General features: G+C 39.7%; 1 protein-coding gene across 3 annotated transcripts in view; it reads left to right on the forward strand.

Annotated features, from left to right (window-relative positions):
* Nrp1 (neuropilin 1) overlaps positions 1-16903 on the forward strand; it is a 172251-nt gene that overhangs the window by 107553 nt on the left and 47795 nt on the right. For all 3 annotated transcript variants that reach the window (XR_006148365.1, XM_042685935.1, XM_042685936.1), the window contains exons 7-8: positions 6838-6993; positions 9550-9694. Coding sequence is in view for 2 of the 3 variants with exons in the window: in XM_042685935.1 (XP_042541869.1) it covers positions 6838-6993; positions 9550-9694 (301 nt within the window). In the remaining variant the exon portion in view is untranslated. The remainder of the gene's footprint in view (positions 1-6837; positions 6994-9549; positions 9695-16903) is intronic.

Below are 16903 nucleotides of genomic sequence, written 5' to 3' on the forward strand. Positions count from 1 at the left end.
ATCCTAAATGTTCACATATTTCAGGTCGACTAAATAGAGTATGCTATGTCAACCATACAATGGCACACCATGATGATATTTAAAATGATAATGTAGCCAGGTGCCAATGGCTCATACCTATATTCTGAGCTACTCAGGAGACTAGAGATCTAAGATCGAGGTCTGAATCTAGCTCAGGTTAGAGAAGTCCATGACATACTTACCTCCAATTAGCCACTAAAAAGCCAGAAGTGGAGCTCTAGCTCAAGTAGTAGAGCACTATCCTTGAGTAAAAAAGCTAAGGGACAGTGTCCAGGCCCTGAATTAAAGTCTCAGAACTCACACACACACACACACACACACATACACACACACACACACACACACACAGATAATTTAATCAGGTGTGTTGGTTCATGTCTGTGATTCCACAGCTCAGGAAACTGAGGCAGGAGAATCTGGAGTTCAAAAGTTCAAGTCCAGCCTGGAATACATAATAAAATCCTTTCTCAAAAAAAAAAATCTCATAATGTAGAACAACATTATTGACATGAAAACATATCCATAAAACCAAAGTAAAGGAACAAGTCATCAAGCATAGAAAGTATGTGACCTTGCCTTTCTAAAAGCAAAACAAATATTTACATGTATCGTGCATAGGAAAAAGACTGTGGGAGGGTCTTCCTAGTGATCATTTCTCATTCATGGTTTCATGGAGATTTTTATTTTCTTCTATAATCTTTGTCTCTAAGTAGCTATTTGCTATACAGAAAAATAAATATGTTAGCAAAAGAAATCCTAATGGTCTAGGAGGTAGAGCAAAATCAACATCATGAGTTTAATGATACAATCATGAGCTATATGCCACATTTACTAGGGTAGAAGTGACTATCTCAGCCTTATAGGCCAATAAAGAGAAAATAGTTATCTCCAGTTAAAAGGGGGGGCAGGGTTGTAAAGTGGCTCATGTGGTATAATGCCTGCGTAGCAACTGAGAAGGCCGTGAGTTCAAACCCCAGTGCCACCAGAAAAACCGACAACAAAAAAAAGTCACAAAAAGGGGCATATTTTTTTTTTTTTTGCTTATGTGGTGCTGAGGAATCGAACCCAGGGCCTCAGGCATGCAAGGCAAGCGCTCTACCACTGAGCCACCTTCCCAGCCCAAAAGGGGCATATTTTAAGGCAACAGAACTTTATATGTCAAGACATGCAGATGGAAGAGGCTTATCTTGTTTTAGGAAAACAAACATTTTAATGTGGTTGGATAAAACAAATGGAGGGGATAATGCAGCAAGAGACACAATGGATATATTGAGATCACTCTTCTGATTAGCTATGACACTGGAACAAAATTTTGAAAAAAAACTTACTGTATTCATTTATGTTTTGTATCTGGGGCCTGAAAATTAACTGATGAAAGACAGATTAACAACAGAGAAGAATTCTCTCTGTCTCTCTGTCTCTCTGTCTCTCTCTCGCTTTAGCTTTTTCACTCAAGGCTGCTCTTTTTGGAGATAAGAATCTCACAGACTTTCTTGCCTGGGCTGGCTGTGAACCATGATCCTCCAATCTCAGCCTACTAAGTAGCTAGGATTATAAACATGAGCTAGGATTATAAACATGAGCCAGTTAGACTATTAATATTTTTAATCTGATGTTCCCAAGACTTCTTAGAAAGGAGGTTAAGCCTCAAAGAAGCAATTATATGCCATTTTAACCACAGGTGATGAGTTGCAGAGACTTGACTTGGTGAAAGGGTATTGGGCTAGGTAAGACCAATTCATGTAGGAAGAGACTAGGTACACATGAGGGGAGAGGGTTACTTAGTAATACTTGTGCACACAGACTCATCTCAGTCTGTTATAAGGATTGCTCATCTATTCTTAGTATGGAGGAGGGGAAAATTTATGCCACCTGTACAAAGTGGAAACCTTCATGCATCTGTTGACTCTCAATTGCCTTCAGCTCAAACTAATCCTTAACCTAGAATGGCTAATTTAGAGAATAGCCTGTTCCAGAATGCTTCATTCCAGACATCATGAAATTATGTCAGCTGCAGGAAAATGGAGGGTTCTAGAGACTTTCATGTCCAGCTACATAAGCCAAACTCAAAAAGCCAAATATTGAATCGTCTTGCTAATTTGTGGAGTTCAGACAGACCTTAAATTCTGAGGGTGGCGGTGGTGGTGGTGGTGGTGGTGGTGGTAGTGATGGTGATGGTGATGCTGATTATGATGAAGATGAAGATAGTTGCCCTGAGTTATGAGCCCAAAAAGGGGTTGTCTGTATTCAGGGATCAGCAGGAAAGAAAAGGCTGAAAAGTGGAGAATGCGGAAAGGTGAGGAAGATTGAAGATTGTTGGGAGGGGGGATGTGGGTGCAGGTGTGAGTGTATGAAACCCACTAAGCATGTTTAAACCCACCAAAGGTTGTTTTTGAAAAGTGGTGGGAAGGGAAGCGAGGGGCAAAAAATAAATATGGTGGATGAGGTAAATTTGTTCAAAGTGTACTCTGTGCATGTATGGAAATAATCACAATAAAATTCTTCACATTAAAATACCTGCTAACTCAATAAAATTAAAGAGTAAATAATCAAATAGAATCACATACCTAAGGAAAGGAAAATTATCAGCCTTTCTGGGTTCCCTAACATGTAGCAGTAGGACGGTCTCCAACTTGCCCCACCTTTGTCAAACACTGAGGGGCTAAGATTAGGTCTGTATCTCTAAGAATTGGCCAAAGGCACTTGGCATAAAAAGAAAGAAACAAACAAAAAACAAAACCCAAAAACTTCAGTGGGAAAACTGGTCTGGTGTGGCCCTCCAGAGTCTCCAGTGCAGAGAGACTGTGTCTCCTTAGAGTTCTAGGGACTATTCCATTGTAATTGTATTGGTTTGGGCCCCAGGCCTAATCATTTTGTGAGGTTGTCATCCATCTTTACTAAACCCAGTGGCGGTAATGCTAGGAAGAAAAATGAAATGAAATTTCAAGTATCCCAGAGTGGCCAAAAGAGAATGTGCAGAATTTTAATACACAGCAGAAACGTTATGCAATCACAAGGGGAGGTGACTCATGTATCACATTCCTGTTGAAAACAGAAGAGATCTGTTCTGTTTTATTTTTATTTTCCTTTTTATGAGTGATACATGCATGCTTTAGAGACCTTTGGATCTGGGTCTTAGACAATTTTCTTGTGTTGTCTATAGTTAATTGATCTTTCTCTTTAAAGCAAGGTGTTTCTTTGTCCCTTGATTCTTCTATCCAGTCACTAGTTATCTGTCTTCCTATCTGGTAACTAAATCTCACTCTAAAAATCAAACTATAAAAACAGGAAAGGACAACCAAAAACCAAGTTCTCGAGTTTGTTCAAATCATCTCAAGCTGAATTATGCACTCCAGGGAGTTTAATTATTCTAAATCAAAGTCATCTGTAAGATGGGCAGGAAGGGTTTATTTAAGTAGCTCTGCTTCCTTCTTCCTTGGACTCCAGAATTCTAAGGACCCTTTCAGCTTGAAAGTGGATGTGGCATTGGGTCTGATTCAGTGGACAGTTGGTAAATGCCAAGTGTTCTGAGAAGATTTGAAAACTGTTGAAATTCTTCTGCACAACTTCATCCAAAGTGTCCTTTAACAGTCAGATCACAGTGTTATGAAAGCTTGAAAGTTTGGGAATAACTTAAAAACCACCTATTTGTCTGGCATCTAGTGAGGTTTAAGGTGGCCAGCTAACAGTGAACAACCAGTTCAATATAAATTTTTAATAAGCAGCAAATCAGTTGTTAATATATAATGTTACGTGGGATACAACTAAATTTAAATTATTTGCTCTTCTTACTTGAAATTCAAATTTAACTAGCTATCTTCTATTTTGCACCTGTTAAAAGTGATAACTGTCTTATCACGTCCCCTTTTTGGATAGAGGTTTTAAAACAATCATTCAATGTACCATTGTTCACTTTTGAAAACAACATGCAAATTTCAGCAAAAATGTATTACTTGATCAAAAACGTGTCAAGTACATATTTATTTGTTAAATAAAATTATGGAACTTTTACTCATTATTAGCTTATGATAGTAATTTCTCTTAAAAGTTTATTCCTAGTTGGGTGCTGGTGGCTCACACCTATAATTCAGGAAGCTAGGTATTCAGGAAGTTGAGATCTTAGGATTTCAGTTCAAGCTCAGAGTAGGCATACAAATGAAGAGCCTCTTATCTCTAGCAAACAGGCAGAAGCACTGGTGTGGCTAAAAATGCACACTATCAGCCTTGAGTTCAAGCCCTAATAGCAACACCAAAAATAAATAAAAGTTTATTTTTACTAGGAGACTGGTGGGTCATACCTATAATTCTAGCTACTCAAGAGGTTGAAATTTGGAGGTTCATATTCAAAGCCAGCCTGGTAGAAAAGTCTAGGAAACTTCTCTAATTACTCACTAAAATGCTAAACTGAAGGCATAACTCAATTGCTCAGAAGCACCAATTGAACAAATATGACAACATAAAATAAAAATGCCTTATCAATTATTATTGTTTAAAATTTTACTTATTTTGAGCCAGCTGGAAAATAAATAAAAAAATTCCTTTTGTCTTAAATCTACTAAAAGTGTGCAGAATTCAGACTTTCTATCTTTCAAATCAGGCAAATAAATAGACAGTCTGGTACTGAGTGTTTCTCTTAGAGAAATCTACCTTTGTTGGATCGTGTGATTTCAGATTAGCTTCAGTGGGCTGTTTTCTTGGATGTGGCTTCAGTTTTGAAGTGAATTTGCAACTACTTGATTTAACTACTCCAAGAGCCTTCAGGAAAAAAGCAATCCATGAGAGACAACAATCATTCTTCATTGGCAGGCTGTGCATACACAGAAATGTGTTAGTTGTTCATGGCCTGTGGGCCTTGCAGGGTTGATTGAAATACTGTTTTCTGAAAATTGGGTTGTCATATACCAACCAGAAAGCAAGGTTCAGAAGTTGGGGGTGGGGATAAACATTTTGGTGGTGTTTTGCTGTGCTTTTGTGGCTGTTTTCAAAGAAATGACATTTTTATTGCCTGTCAATATTGAATATGCTTTTGAAGTATCTTGTCGATGTTAATCAGTTACACTGTGTCCTTTAATAGATGCTTACCATATCTTTGTGCTTCATTTTTTTAATCACAATTTATTTCTTTCTGTAAAATTGTGGTAACAAAATAGAGAAAAATAACTTTATAGAAATAACCAAATTTATTAATAAAATGATGCAAAAATATTTCTTTTTTTTTTTTTTTTGTTGGTCATGGGACTTGAACTCTGGGCCTGGGCGCTGTCCCTCAGCTCTTCAGCTCAAGGCAAGCGCTCTACCACTTGAGCTACAGTGCCACTTCCGGTTTTCTGGTGGTTTATTGGAGATAGGAGTTTCACAGTCTCTCCTGCCCGGGCTGGCTTTGAACCGCGATCCTCAGATCTCAGCCTCCTGAGTAGCTAGGATTACAGGCGTGAGCCGCCAGCGCCCTGCTGCAAAAATATTTCTAATATAAAAAACTAATAATGAATTTTATTTTAAGGTGTTAGTTATTAATGGTGAAAATGAAAAAAAGTTAAAGAAAAGAAAACCTTCTGGATGCCAATGGCTTACGCCTGTAATCCTAGCTACTCAGAAGGGTGAGATCTGTGGATTGCAGTTTGGAGCCAGCCCAGGCAGAAAAGTCTGAGATTCTTGTCTCCACTTAGCCCAAAGAGGAGCTATTTCACTAGCCTTCAGCACAAAAAGCTCAGGAACAGTGTTCAGGCCATGACTTCAAGCTCCAGGATAACAAAAAGGGAGGAAGGAAGGAAAGAAAGGAAGGAAGGAAGGAAGGAAGGAAGGAAGGAAGGAAGGAAGGAAGGAAGGAAGCAAGGAAGGAAGGAAGCAAGGAAGGAAGGAAGGAAGGAGAAAATCTATTTTAGCTGTACTGGAAACATCTATAAGGCATACAAGAAAAGTTATTATAGGAAATCAAAGTCCAAAAAGGTCTTCCAAGTTGTGTTAGACAGCTCTTTGTTACTATAACAAACACCTAAGACAATCAACATAAGGAGAGAAGTTATATGACATGGTTGCAGAGATGCACTATCAATTGGCAGTTGCTTTGAGGCTTGAGAGATAGCATACCATGGGGGAGCATCTTGTTAAAGGGAAGGTAGATTATGGTAGATAGATGACAACCAGGCTCATGTTAGATGTGAATCATGGTCCAAATATTGCCAGAATTTGATATTTGCATTTATCTTTGTCTTGATTTTTTGTTTATGAAATGACATATATTAAGGAAAGTATACTGAATGTCTTAGAAAATACAATGATATAAAGTTGACCTTGCTTTTCTCCTTTGACCCAGGGAAGAAATTATCTCATTTGTAGTGTGGAGAAAGGTTTCTCTCTCTTTTTTGGTACAGCTACTAGGGCTTAAACTCTGGACATGGGCACTGTCCCTTAGCATTTTGCTCAAAGCTAGTGCTTTACCACTTGAGCCACAGCTACACTTCTGGCATCTTGCTGGATGGCAATTAGAATCTCATGGGCTTCTCTGACAAGGCTGACTACAAACTGCAATGCTCAGATTTCAGCCTTTCCTAAGTAGCTAGGATTATAGGCATGAGCCACTAGTGTCTGGTTCTATAAGATCTCTTCTTTTAACAATAGGAACTAACTTGGGCACCTGTTATCTTTGCCTTTCTGAAGAAGGAATGGGATGAGGGGTATCAGTAGCTATTGACATCAGTTAGAATTAGGCTCCTTTGACATGGGTGCAGTCCACTCTGTGGATCCCAGAGCAAAAGATGATCCGGGTAATAGCTGTACAAGGACAGCTAGCTGACCATGATTGCTATTTCCTTGCAGGTGGACTTGGGACTCCTGCGCTTTGTCACTGCTGTAGGGACACAGGGTGCCATTTCTAAGGAAACTAAGAAGAAATACTATGTCAAGACTTACAAAATAGATATCAGCTCCAACGGAGAAGACTGGATCACCATAAAGGAAGGAAATAAGCCTGTAGTAAGTATGCTGGCCACTCCCCCACCCTCAACCAATTCAGGCTTTTAAATGGATAATCAATTTTTAGTTGTTTGTTTGGGAGCTTTCTGTCTGGTTGGTTTATTTTTGAATTGATTTTAAATGAAAAGTGCAATTAGAGGTTTAAATATAACCAAAAGGTCTCATGTTCACAGACCCAGAAACCAAGAGGAAATTATATAGATATTTCCAAGGAAAGTCAATGCAGTGAAATTAAGTGACCCATTCAGGAATTGCTTTAAACCTCCTGTGGGGACATTGATGGTGTCCTCTTAGCAGCCTGGGAGTTTTGGTTGAGGGGTTTGGTTTCCCTCCCCCATTCCAGTGTCTCTTCATTCTTGTTGGTAGATTTCATTTTTCTTCTACTCTGGCTGGTTTTAGACAATGCCCTTCTTCCATTGATCCCAGTGGCTGGGATTTACAAGTGCATGTAGCTGCTTCTGATAAGCATTGATAGAACTAAAGGTATTTTGCTGAGTTCTTTCAGATCACACAAAAAATATACTCTCCTGCCAGCTTCCAGTGATGGTGGTAACCCAGACCAGGCCATGTCTCTAGGCTCTGCCCTCAGTCAATTGAAACTGGGTTTTTGTTTTTGTTTTCTCAGCCTGACTGCTTTGATTTACTAATCAAAAGATTTGTGAGAATCCATGCCCACTGTTTGCTCCAAATCAAAAATATTTCCTAGAGGCCAGTAGAGTAGCACACAAAACATTGGTAAGATTTAGTAGCAAAGTTCCAGGTACCTGGAAGGCTTGGACTTGGAAAGGGGCCAATGAACATATCTTGGTTTCATTTTTGAGCACTTGTGGCCTGATTTTCTCTTTCTAGATCTGGAACAGAGAAAAGCCTCCCGAGTATGAACTGAAAGTATTCATTCCCTTTGATTAGTGGTAAACCCCTGCTGTCATTTCAGCAAGCGAAGCAGAAGCATGCATTGGGGGATAGCTGCCTTGGGCGGAAGTGATGGACGTGGAGTTCAAAGGCCTGTCCTTCTCTGGAGGATATGGTACCTGTTTTCCACCTGGGGAAGAAAACCCCTCACCATCAACCCTGGTGGAGATTAAACAAGGGAATTCTGACCCCAGGTTTCAAGCCTTCTTGTTTTGTAACAGATTTCTGAAGACATGTTTTAGCTGTAAACAAAAACCCACATGCTAAAAACCAAGAACCACGAAGAGTAAGAAAAAGTAACTTTGGACTCTTAGGCTTTTAGGCCTTTGTGTATGTGTGTCTGTGTGTATCTGTGTCTGTGCTCTTGAACTTAGGGCCTGGATGCTGTCCTTGACCTTTTTGCTCAAGGCTAGCACTCTACTACTTGAGCCACAAGTCCATTTTTGTGGGAGTTTTTGTTTGGGGGGGGGTGTTGTTTGTCTGTCTTTTGTTTGTTTGGTTTTTTTTTTTCTGTCGTTTTTAGTGGAGATAAAATCTCACAGACTTTTCTGCCCAGGCTGGCTTCAAACCATGATCCTCAGATCTCAGACTCCTGAGCAGCTAGGATTATAGACGTGAGCCATTGGTGCCCTGCTAAGTAAGGTCATTATTTTTAAAAGCAAGGGCTACTCCTCTAGGTGGTCTCTCTGCCGCTGGTTGCCTGGCCCAGAATGAGCTATAGGAAGCTCTGCGGGTGACACAGATAGACTTAGAATGTCCTGGAACACAGAGGGGCATCTGCAGTAGGGGGTGGAGTGAGTAAGGAGGGACCCACCAGAAACAGATACTTGAATTTGGCTGAGGAACTTCACTGGGACTCATCCATCTGGAGCATAATATCTGCTGCCACCCTTCCCTCAGTGCTCTGGAACATTTCAGACACAACCCTTCTACTCTTAGGGACATCGGCATGCCTTCCCCAAGGACAGGCCTTCAACCAGCACCAACTTCAACTACACAGAATGGGTGTGTGTATGCTTACGTGGGCTCCACAATCCCAGTGACACTCCCCCCATATATGCAGAAGGCAGCCCTCCTCAACATGTACACAGCCATCCTGCTAACTGTTGTCCTTTGGGGAGTGGTCTGGAGACCTCATCTTTCTCAAACTTACTGTGCAGTCTAGCCTCTTGTCTCCTCATCCTCCCGCCTCTGCCTCCCCAATTCTGGGATGGCATGTATGTATTACCAAACCCAATTACACCTATTGTCTTTCGACACAACGAATGCTTTACAGAAAGAATGAGAGAATTGCCGAAGCCATACAGAAACCTAAAGTCACCATGAGCCAGGATAAATGATTTAAGTCACCTCTGGAGAGACCAGGCATACAACGAGCTTTATAAAGCATCACTTCAAGTGGTCCCTGTAACAATGCTTTCAAAAGCTGTAGTCTCTTGGAAAGCTATAGATATGATTAGAATGGCATTCTACTTTGGACATGATTCTCCTGATTACCATCATTTGAAAAAAAATGACGTTATTAATGCCATTTGTCTTGATAGACAGTGTTTATATTGTAATTAACTTGCGGAAATAGACTTTTGGATTTGTTTTGAATACATAAAATCTGTTAATAATTAGCCCTTTTGTTTTCCCATGTAGATCTTTCAGGGAAACACTAACCCCACAGATGTTGTGTTTGGAGTTTTCCCCAAACCCCTGATAACGCGATTTGTCCGAATTAAACCCACAACATGGGAAACTGGCATATCTATGAGATTTGAAGTGTATGGCTGCAAGATTACAGGTAAGCTCCAGGCCCAAGATCACCTGGTTCTGATTGGTGCAAACCTTTAAATACAAGAAAAACAACTTAGTATTAATGTGGGTCATTTTTGTTTGGTAATGAAGAGAATATACTTTGGATTTGAACAAATTAAATTCCAGTTCAACCTTACTGCTCATTAGTCTTATTTCTGTAGTTGATATCCTTACATTTCATAGCCTCAGTTATCCAACCAGGAAAATATTCATAGTTCTGTTTATGCTACACAGACTGTGTGTGGTAATGGTGGATGTAAAGCAATAGTATAGTCTGGTGTGGGGTAGGGACTTGAGTGCCATCTTTTGCATTATAAATTCCATGAGGGCACATACTAGGTCTTGCATCTCTGCTATTTTAGGTGTATAACATGCTGACTAGAACTTAGTAGACTGACAATAAACAACTGTTTTATGAGATGTTCTCCAATAGTATTATCTTCTCAATTTTGAAACTTAAAGGAAATCTCCTCAGCTATAGTTTAGGAGTTTAGCCTCTGAAAATTACTTCTTTGCTCATACCAAAGAACTTTCTCTGGGATTTTGTCTTTGCTTTTTTTTGTTGTTGAGTGAATGCATTATCATTGGAAATCACCTTGTAGATGTTCCTAGATTTTCAGTTTGTTTCTTCAAATACCAGCAGAATTTTAAAAGTCCCTGTTAAATGTGGCATAAATAAGTGGATTGCTGCCATGTGAGAGATTTTAAAAAATGGCTGGAAATGAAGGGGAGATCAGCACAGAGTTGGAGGTCAAAAACTGGGCCTGGTGTGGGTCTCACTAGTTTCCTGGCCTTCAATGCTACTGGGACTTGTCCAATGATTTTTTTGTACTATTAGCCTGTGTTCTGATGAAATAGAAGTCATGTTCAAATTCCTTTCTGCTTAAGTAAATATATTGCAAAACTTCATTTAAAAATTATTACAATCAGAAAGCCAATAAAAATGTAATCTCTATATTAACTTAAAAAATATAGACACAGAATTAATAGACTGGTCCACTCAACTAAAAGTGAATAACTTAACCAAGTGCTAGTGACTCTTATATTTGTAATCCTAAACTACTCAGGAGGCTGAGATCTGATTCAAAGCTAGAAGGCCAGGCCCAAAAGTCCAAGATTCTCTTATCTCCAATTAAACATCAAAAAGCCAGAAGTGAGGGTGGTTCAAGTGGTAAAGCATCAGTCTTGACAAAAAGCACAATGAGAGCATGAGACCCCAAGTTTAAGATCCACGAGCAGCACCAAGAAAAATGTACATATGAATGTACATATTTAGGGTGCTTAATTACCCATTACATTTTTATTGTTTATTCTCTTAGTAGGATTACTTTTAGAGAAAGAAAACAGAGACTTATTAAAGGGGGAAAAATCACCTTGGGAATTTACCATGAAATAAGTCATTTGGAGACAAAATAATGAAGTATACAGTGGGATCCATTTTCTAAAGTAAAAACCACATGTGATTTTATGCCAGTTTTGTTGTTGTTGTTGTTGTTATTGATCACGGGGAACTCTGGGACTGACCGCTGTCCCTCAGCACTTCAGCTCAAGGCTAGCGCTCTACCACTTAAGCCACAGCACCACTTCCTGTACCAGTTTCCTTTATTTCCATCGTAGAAGGTGACTTATTTAATTGTCTTAGAATCTAAGACAGTAATGTACTATGTGAAGTTATTTCTTTTTTCCTTCCTCCCCCCCTTCTGATTTATCCCATGGCACCCTGTGTCTTACATATACGTTTATCTAATTTGGGGAAGGGAAAGGGAATAACAAAGGAGACAAAGGACAAAGGGTAAACCAATGAAACAGCAATACACACAAGACACTATGTTGAAAATGAACTTTACAACTTGGGAGGGAGGTGAGTCGTGGGGGAGGAAAAGTGGGAGACAATGAAGAAGGGTAACCATGTTCAAAAAGACATGTACTCATTACCTTACTTATGTAACTGTAACCCCTCTGTACATCACCTCTACAATTAAATAAATAAAATAAAAGGAATCTAAGACAGAAAGTCCAATGTCTTGAAAGCAGGAATTGGGTAAAGAAGGATCTGAAAAAGAAAGGGGATGGAAAAGCTAGATACAACCTTGGCTCTGTTTTAATCAGTAGTTAAATACCAAAGAGTTCTAGGTCATTTCAGAGCATTGTTTGAGAGGATACTCATAAATTCCTAGCAACAAGGCCACATGAGTCTGGGTGGAAATTTCTAGCCCACTTTTATCTTATCTCATCATGGCACTATATCAAAATGAAGAAAAAAGATTATTTTATTTTAAAAGTATTAGTCTGAACTCTGAATTTCTAGTCTTTTAAATATTTATATCACATTCCCTCAGTTAAGTGAAATACTTTTGAACCCAAATTTATTTTTAGTCTTCACAAGGATTTCTTCAAGAAGTAATTCTGAAACTGTGAGCAAAGAAAGAAAATAATGCATTTGACTTTTTTTAGAGACTTTTTCAAATTTGAGTTGGTAGTGGGGCTTGAACTCAGGGCCTTGAACTCATGCTTGGCTTTTATGCTCAAAGCTGATGTTATACCACTTGAACAATATCACTTGAACCTCTACTTCCCTCACTGGATTTTTTAAAATGTAGTTAAATATTATTATTTAAACATAGATGTCTAAGTTAGGATATTCTTATATTTTCTAGCATTGCCTATTTTATCATTGTTTTAAGTAAATTGTGTGTGTGTTTGTGTGTGTGTGTGTGTGTGTGTGTGTGTACGCACGCGCACACATGTGCGCGCATGCGCGCATGCTGGTACTGGGGCTTGAATTCAGGTCCTCTGTGCTGTCCCTGAGTGTTTTGCTCAAGGCTTACCCTCTACTACTTGAGCCATGACTCCACTTTTGGGTTTTTGCTGGTTAATTGGAGAAAATAATCTCATGGACTTCCCTGCCCTTGCTGGTTTCACAATCCTCTCATCTCAGCCTCATGAGTAGTAAGGATTACAGATGGGGGCCACCAGCACCTGGTTTAGGTTGATAATTTTATGTTTAGACTCCTGGTGTTAATGTCTTAATCATGATATATCTCTACTGAGATAACTCTAATCTCCAAGTCATTGATTTGGGCAGTTTTTAGGGAGGCTGATGTGTTACAATAATAAACACATGGACACAAGTTGCATTGTCATATCCATACTTAGGACTGTCTTGAATACAAGATGTTGTATTTCTCTGATGTCTGTAAGATTAACCATATGAAGATGTAATAAGCTTAAATGAAAAATACATATAAAATATTGGCTTGAAGTAAGGGCTCCCTAGTTGGTACCTAGTAAATAAAGCAGGCACTCAAAACTTGAACTTAGGAAATTTTCTAACAAGTATGTAATAAGACAATCATATCATATTTTCTTCTTGGATACTAACAACAAAGTATTTTCTTCTTTTTGAGAGCCCTAGTGTAGCCAGAGTGCAGATTAATGAAAGAATAGGAATCTCATATCACTGTTTGACTGGCAGTTCCATGAGAGCAGAGGCCTCTTTAAAAACAAATTGCAATTATAAACTGCTGTGAGAACATGTCACATGACTTCCACAGTTTCCAAGGTTGAACCTAATTGTGTTTGTGTGTGTGTCTGTGTGTCTGTGTCTGTCTGTGTGTCTGTGTCTGTGTCTGTATCTGTACTGGTCCTGGCGCTTGTACTCAGGGCCTGGGTGCTGTCCCTGAATTTTTTTTTCTTTTTTCTTTTTCTCAAGGCTAACACTCTACCACTCGAGCTACAGCTCCACTTCCAGCTTTTTAGGGGATGAATATTTGGAGATAAGTGTCTCACAGGGTTTCCTGCCCTGGCTGGCTTTGAACCCTGAGCCTCAGATCTCAGCCTCCTGAGTAGCTAGAATTACAGATGTGAGCCACTGGCAACTGGCTTAAACCTAAATTTTTATTCAGAAATTACTTTTTAGAAATATAGGAACCCAACTTGGTGTGGTAGCTCAAATCTACAATTCTAGCTTCTTGGGAAGCAGAGATCAGAGACTTGCAGTTCAAGACCAGTCCAGACAGAAAAGTATATGAGATTCCAACACAACCAATAGCTAAGCCTAGCAACTCATACATGTTATCCCAGTTATAGGATGCGCACCATGTCCAAGTGCAGTGGTGTGTGACTGCCATCCCCAGTAACACAGGGAAGCATTTTAGCCTGAAAGCAAGACTCTACTTCTAATAAATAACACAAAAAAGAGCTAGAGGCATGACTCTAGAGTACATGCTGTGCAAGTGTTAAGTCCCTGAGTTCAATCCCCACTAGCACACGTTATGCCTAAAAAAAGAAAAAAGAATATAGCAATGCTGGAAATCCACAGTATGTAGAGGTGAGTCACTGTAAAGAGCTATGCAGAAAACAAGGGGTGGGAACCAATCTGCTGTATACATGAATGACAAAGGAATGTTTTCATTGTTCTGAAGAAGTGGGCTTCTTTGTTTTGACAAAAGCATAAAATAGTGAACATAAAATTAGAGATTCTGCTTTGTGTGTGAAAATGTACCCTGGACTCCGATCTCTTGGGCTCATTAACCAGAAATATGCAGCTACGGACTCCCATTATAATTCACAAGACTGTCTTAGACACCACAACTCCAGAGCTACTTCCTGAGTCCAACGGAAGATAAAGTTAGACTCATTCACCCACTTCTTCAAACACAAACATGATTCTCTTATCCTTTGAAAACTGATTAACTGGGTATTTGATTTGCTAGTGTATGTCAATTTTCCCATGAAAACTGAGCTCAGAAATCTATATCAGTAGAAACACTACTTCAGTCTGCCAGTGCAGATCCCATTTCTGCCTTCCATCCAGGTTTTAAGCATTCCAAACAATTACCAGTTCAATTTGACGCAGATAAGCAACAAGTAATTTTTAACCTAAGGAGGTTCCATGCAATATACTAAAAAATATTCATTGCTTCCCCGAAATTGTAGTTTAGCTAAGAATCTTGTTTATTATTTTGTTTGTTGGTTGCTTTGCTCAGTCTGGGCCTACTGTAGAAGAACACAGTGAGAAATTAGCATCTCTTCCAAATCTTGTACTAATGTTAAAAAAAGAAAGTCAAAAAAAGAAGAGTCATGTGGTTTTTACTCAAAGACAAATTAATGTGCCTCTTCATTGTTTCTGGATGAGGAAGACCCAGGAGTGGGAGTCTAACTTTGGCCTGTGGGTATGCTGCATGGCAGTTTGGTATCACTAGGTTTGTGGTAATGTAAACTGAGCCTAACCAACTCTGCATTAGAGAATGTCCATTAACCTGGCAAGGGTCTGTTCTCCTTATATTTTTCCAGTTAATTACATTTTTTCTCCAAATAGTAACATCTGGTCCTCATTACCAGCTAAACATTGCCTTTATAAAAACTGGGTTTGAATCAAGCAGGTATGAAAGACCACAGTAACTATAAAAGAAAAAGAAAAAGAAAATGTTACTTCTATTTTTAATACTAGTGTCACAGTTCTTCAGCAATATAGTTTTATGAATCTTTTCTAAATCCCCATTGAGTTTATTCTTGGTTACCAGATTCTTGCTCTAGCTAAGAGCAAATGTACGGCTGAATTATAGGAAAGAGCACTGGAGAAATGACAGCTGCCTTTTATTGAATTAATAAATTTAGTCATTAACAAATATTTGTTAAAGATGACAATCATAAAACAGGACATAAGGAGTCCTAGAAAGTGGAAACATTTGACTTGTTTTCTGTTCTCAAAGAAACTAAAATCCAGGAAGACAAAGAGCAGCAATTTGAAGAACTGAATGATCATCAATGTGTGAAAAATGCAGACAGAAGCCAGGCTCCGGAGGGTCACAACTGTAATCCTAGCTACTCAGGAGGCTGAGATCTGAGGAAGCAGTTCAAAACCAGACTGGGCAGGGAAGTCTATAAGGCTGTGGCACAAATGATAGAACACTAGCCTTGAGCAAATAAAAAGTTCAAAGACAAGGTCCAGGCCTTGAGTTCAAGTCCTAGGACTGGCACCAAAAGAAGAAAATAAGGGAAGGAAAGAGGAAGGAAGAGAGGGGGGAAGGAAGGAATGAAAAAAGAAGGAAGGAAAGAAAGAAAAAGAAAGAAAGAAAGAAAGGAAGGAAGGAAGGAAAAGAAAGAAAGAAAGAAAGAAAGAAAGAAAGAAAGAAAGGAAGGAAGGAAGGAAGGAAGGAAGGAAGGAAGGAAGGAAGGAAGGAAGGAAGGAAGGAAGGGAAGGAAGGAAGGAAGGAAGGAAGAAAGGAAGAAAGAAAGAAAGAAAGAAAGAAAGAAAGAAAGAAAGAAAGAAAGAAAGAGGGAGGGGCTAGGAAGGTGGCTCAGTGGTATTATGCTTGCCTTGTATGCATGAGGCCCTGGGTTCAATTCCTCAGCACCACATAAGCAGAAAAAAAAAAAGCCGGAAGTGGCGGTGTGGCTCAAGTGGTAGAGTGCTAGCCGAGGGACCAAGGGAGGGAGGGAAGGAAGAAAGGAAGGAAGGGAGAGAGAGGGGGAGAGAAAGGAAGGAAAGAAGGGCAGATAGAATACTGTGAAGCATCCCAGACAAGGAAAAATATATCTAGATACAGAATGGAAAAGCTGAATAAATGAAAGCTTTAAAAATGAGTATAGCCAGGAGCCAGTGGTTCACACCTGTAACCCTAGCTACTTAGGAGGCTGAGATCTGAGGGTTGTGGTTCAAATCCAGCCTAGGGAAGAAAGAACCTGAGACCCTTATCTCCAATTGACTACAAAAGGAGGGGGAGGGGGGGGAGAGGGAGGGGGGGAGGGGGAGGGGGAGGAGGGGGAAGGGGAGGAAGGGGAGGGGGAGGAGGAGGAGGAGGGAGGCGGCAGCAGCTGCCAGAAGTGAGGCTATGACTCAAGTGGTAGAGCATCAGTCTTGAGTGAAAAAGCTAGCAAGCTTCTGAGGCCCTGAATCACTAGCACAATACATATACATATATGCGCATGTACACATACATACATACATATAGTCCTCAGCACAAGGATTTAGCATGGAGGGAAGGGCTGATATGATCAGCACACCCCACATGGAGGTCACAATGGAACTTTTGTGTGGGATTCCTATGCAGTAAAAGGTAGGCATGGAGAGGACAACTTCTGGATCAAAGTCAGGGCTCCCTCCCCCACCTCTCATCTCCCATTCTCCTTCTAAACAATTTCAGCAAGTTTCACTGTCGTGTTTCATACACGTGTTTTAAAGTACTTCCAC

Source organism: Dipodomys spectabilis, unplaced genomic scaffold (genome assembly GCF_019054845.1).
Source record: "Dipodomys spectabilis isolate Male_0828 unplaced genomic scaffold, ASM1905484v1 ptg000096l, whole genome shotgun sequence".
Lineage (NCBI taxonomy): Eukaryota > Metazoa > Chordata > Mammalia > Rodentia > Heteromyidae > Dipodomys > Dipodomys spectabilis.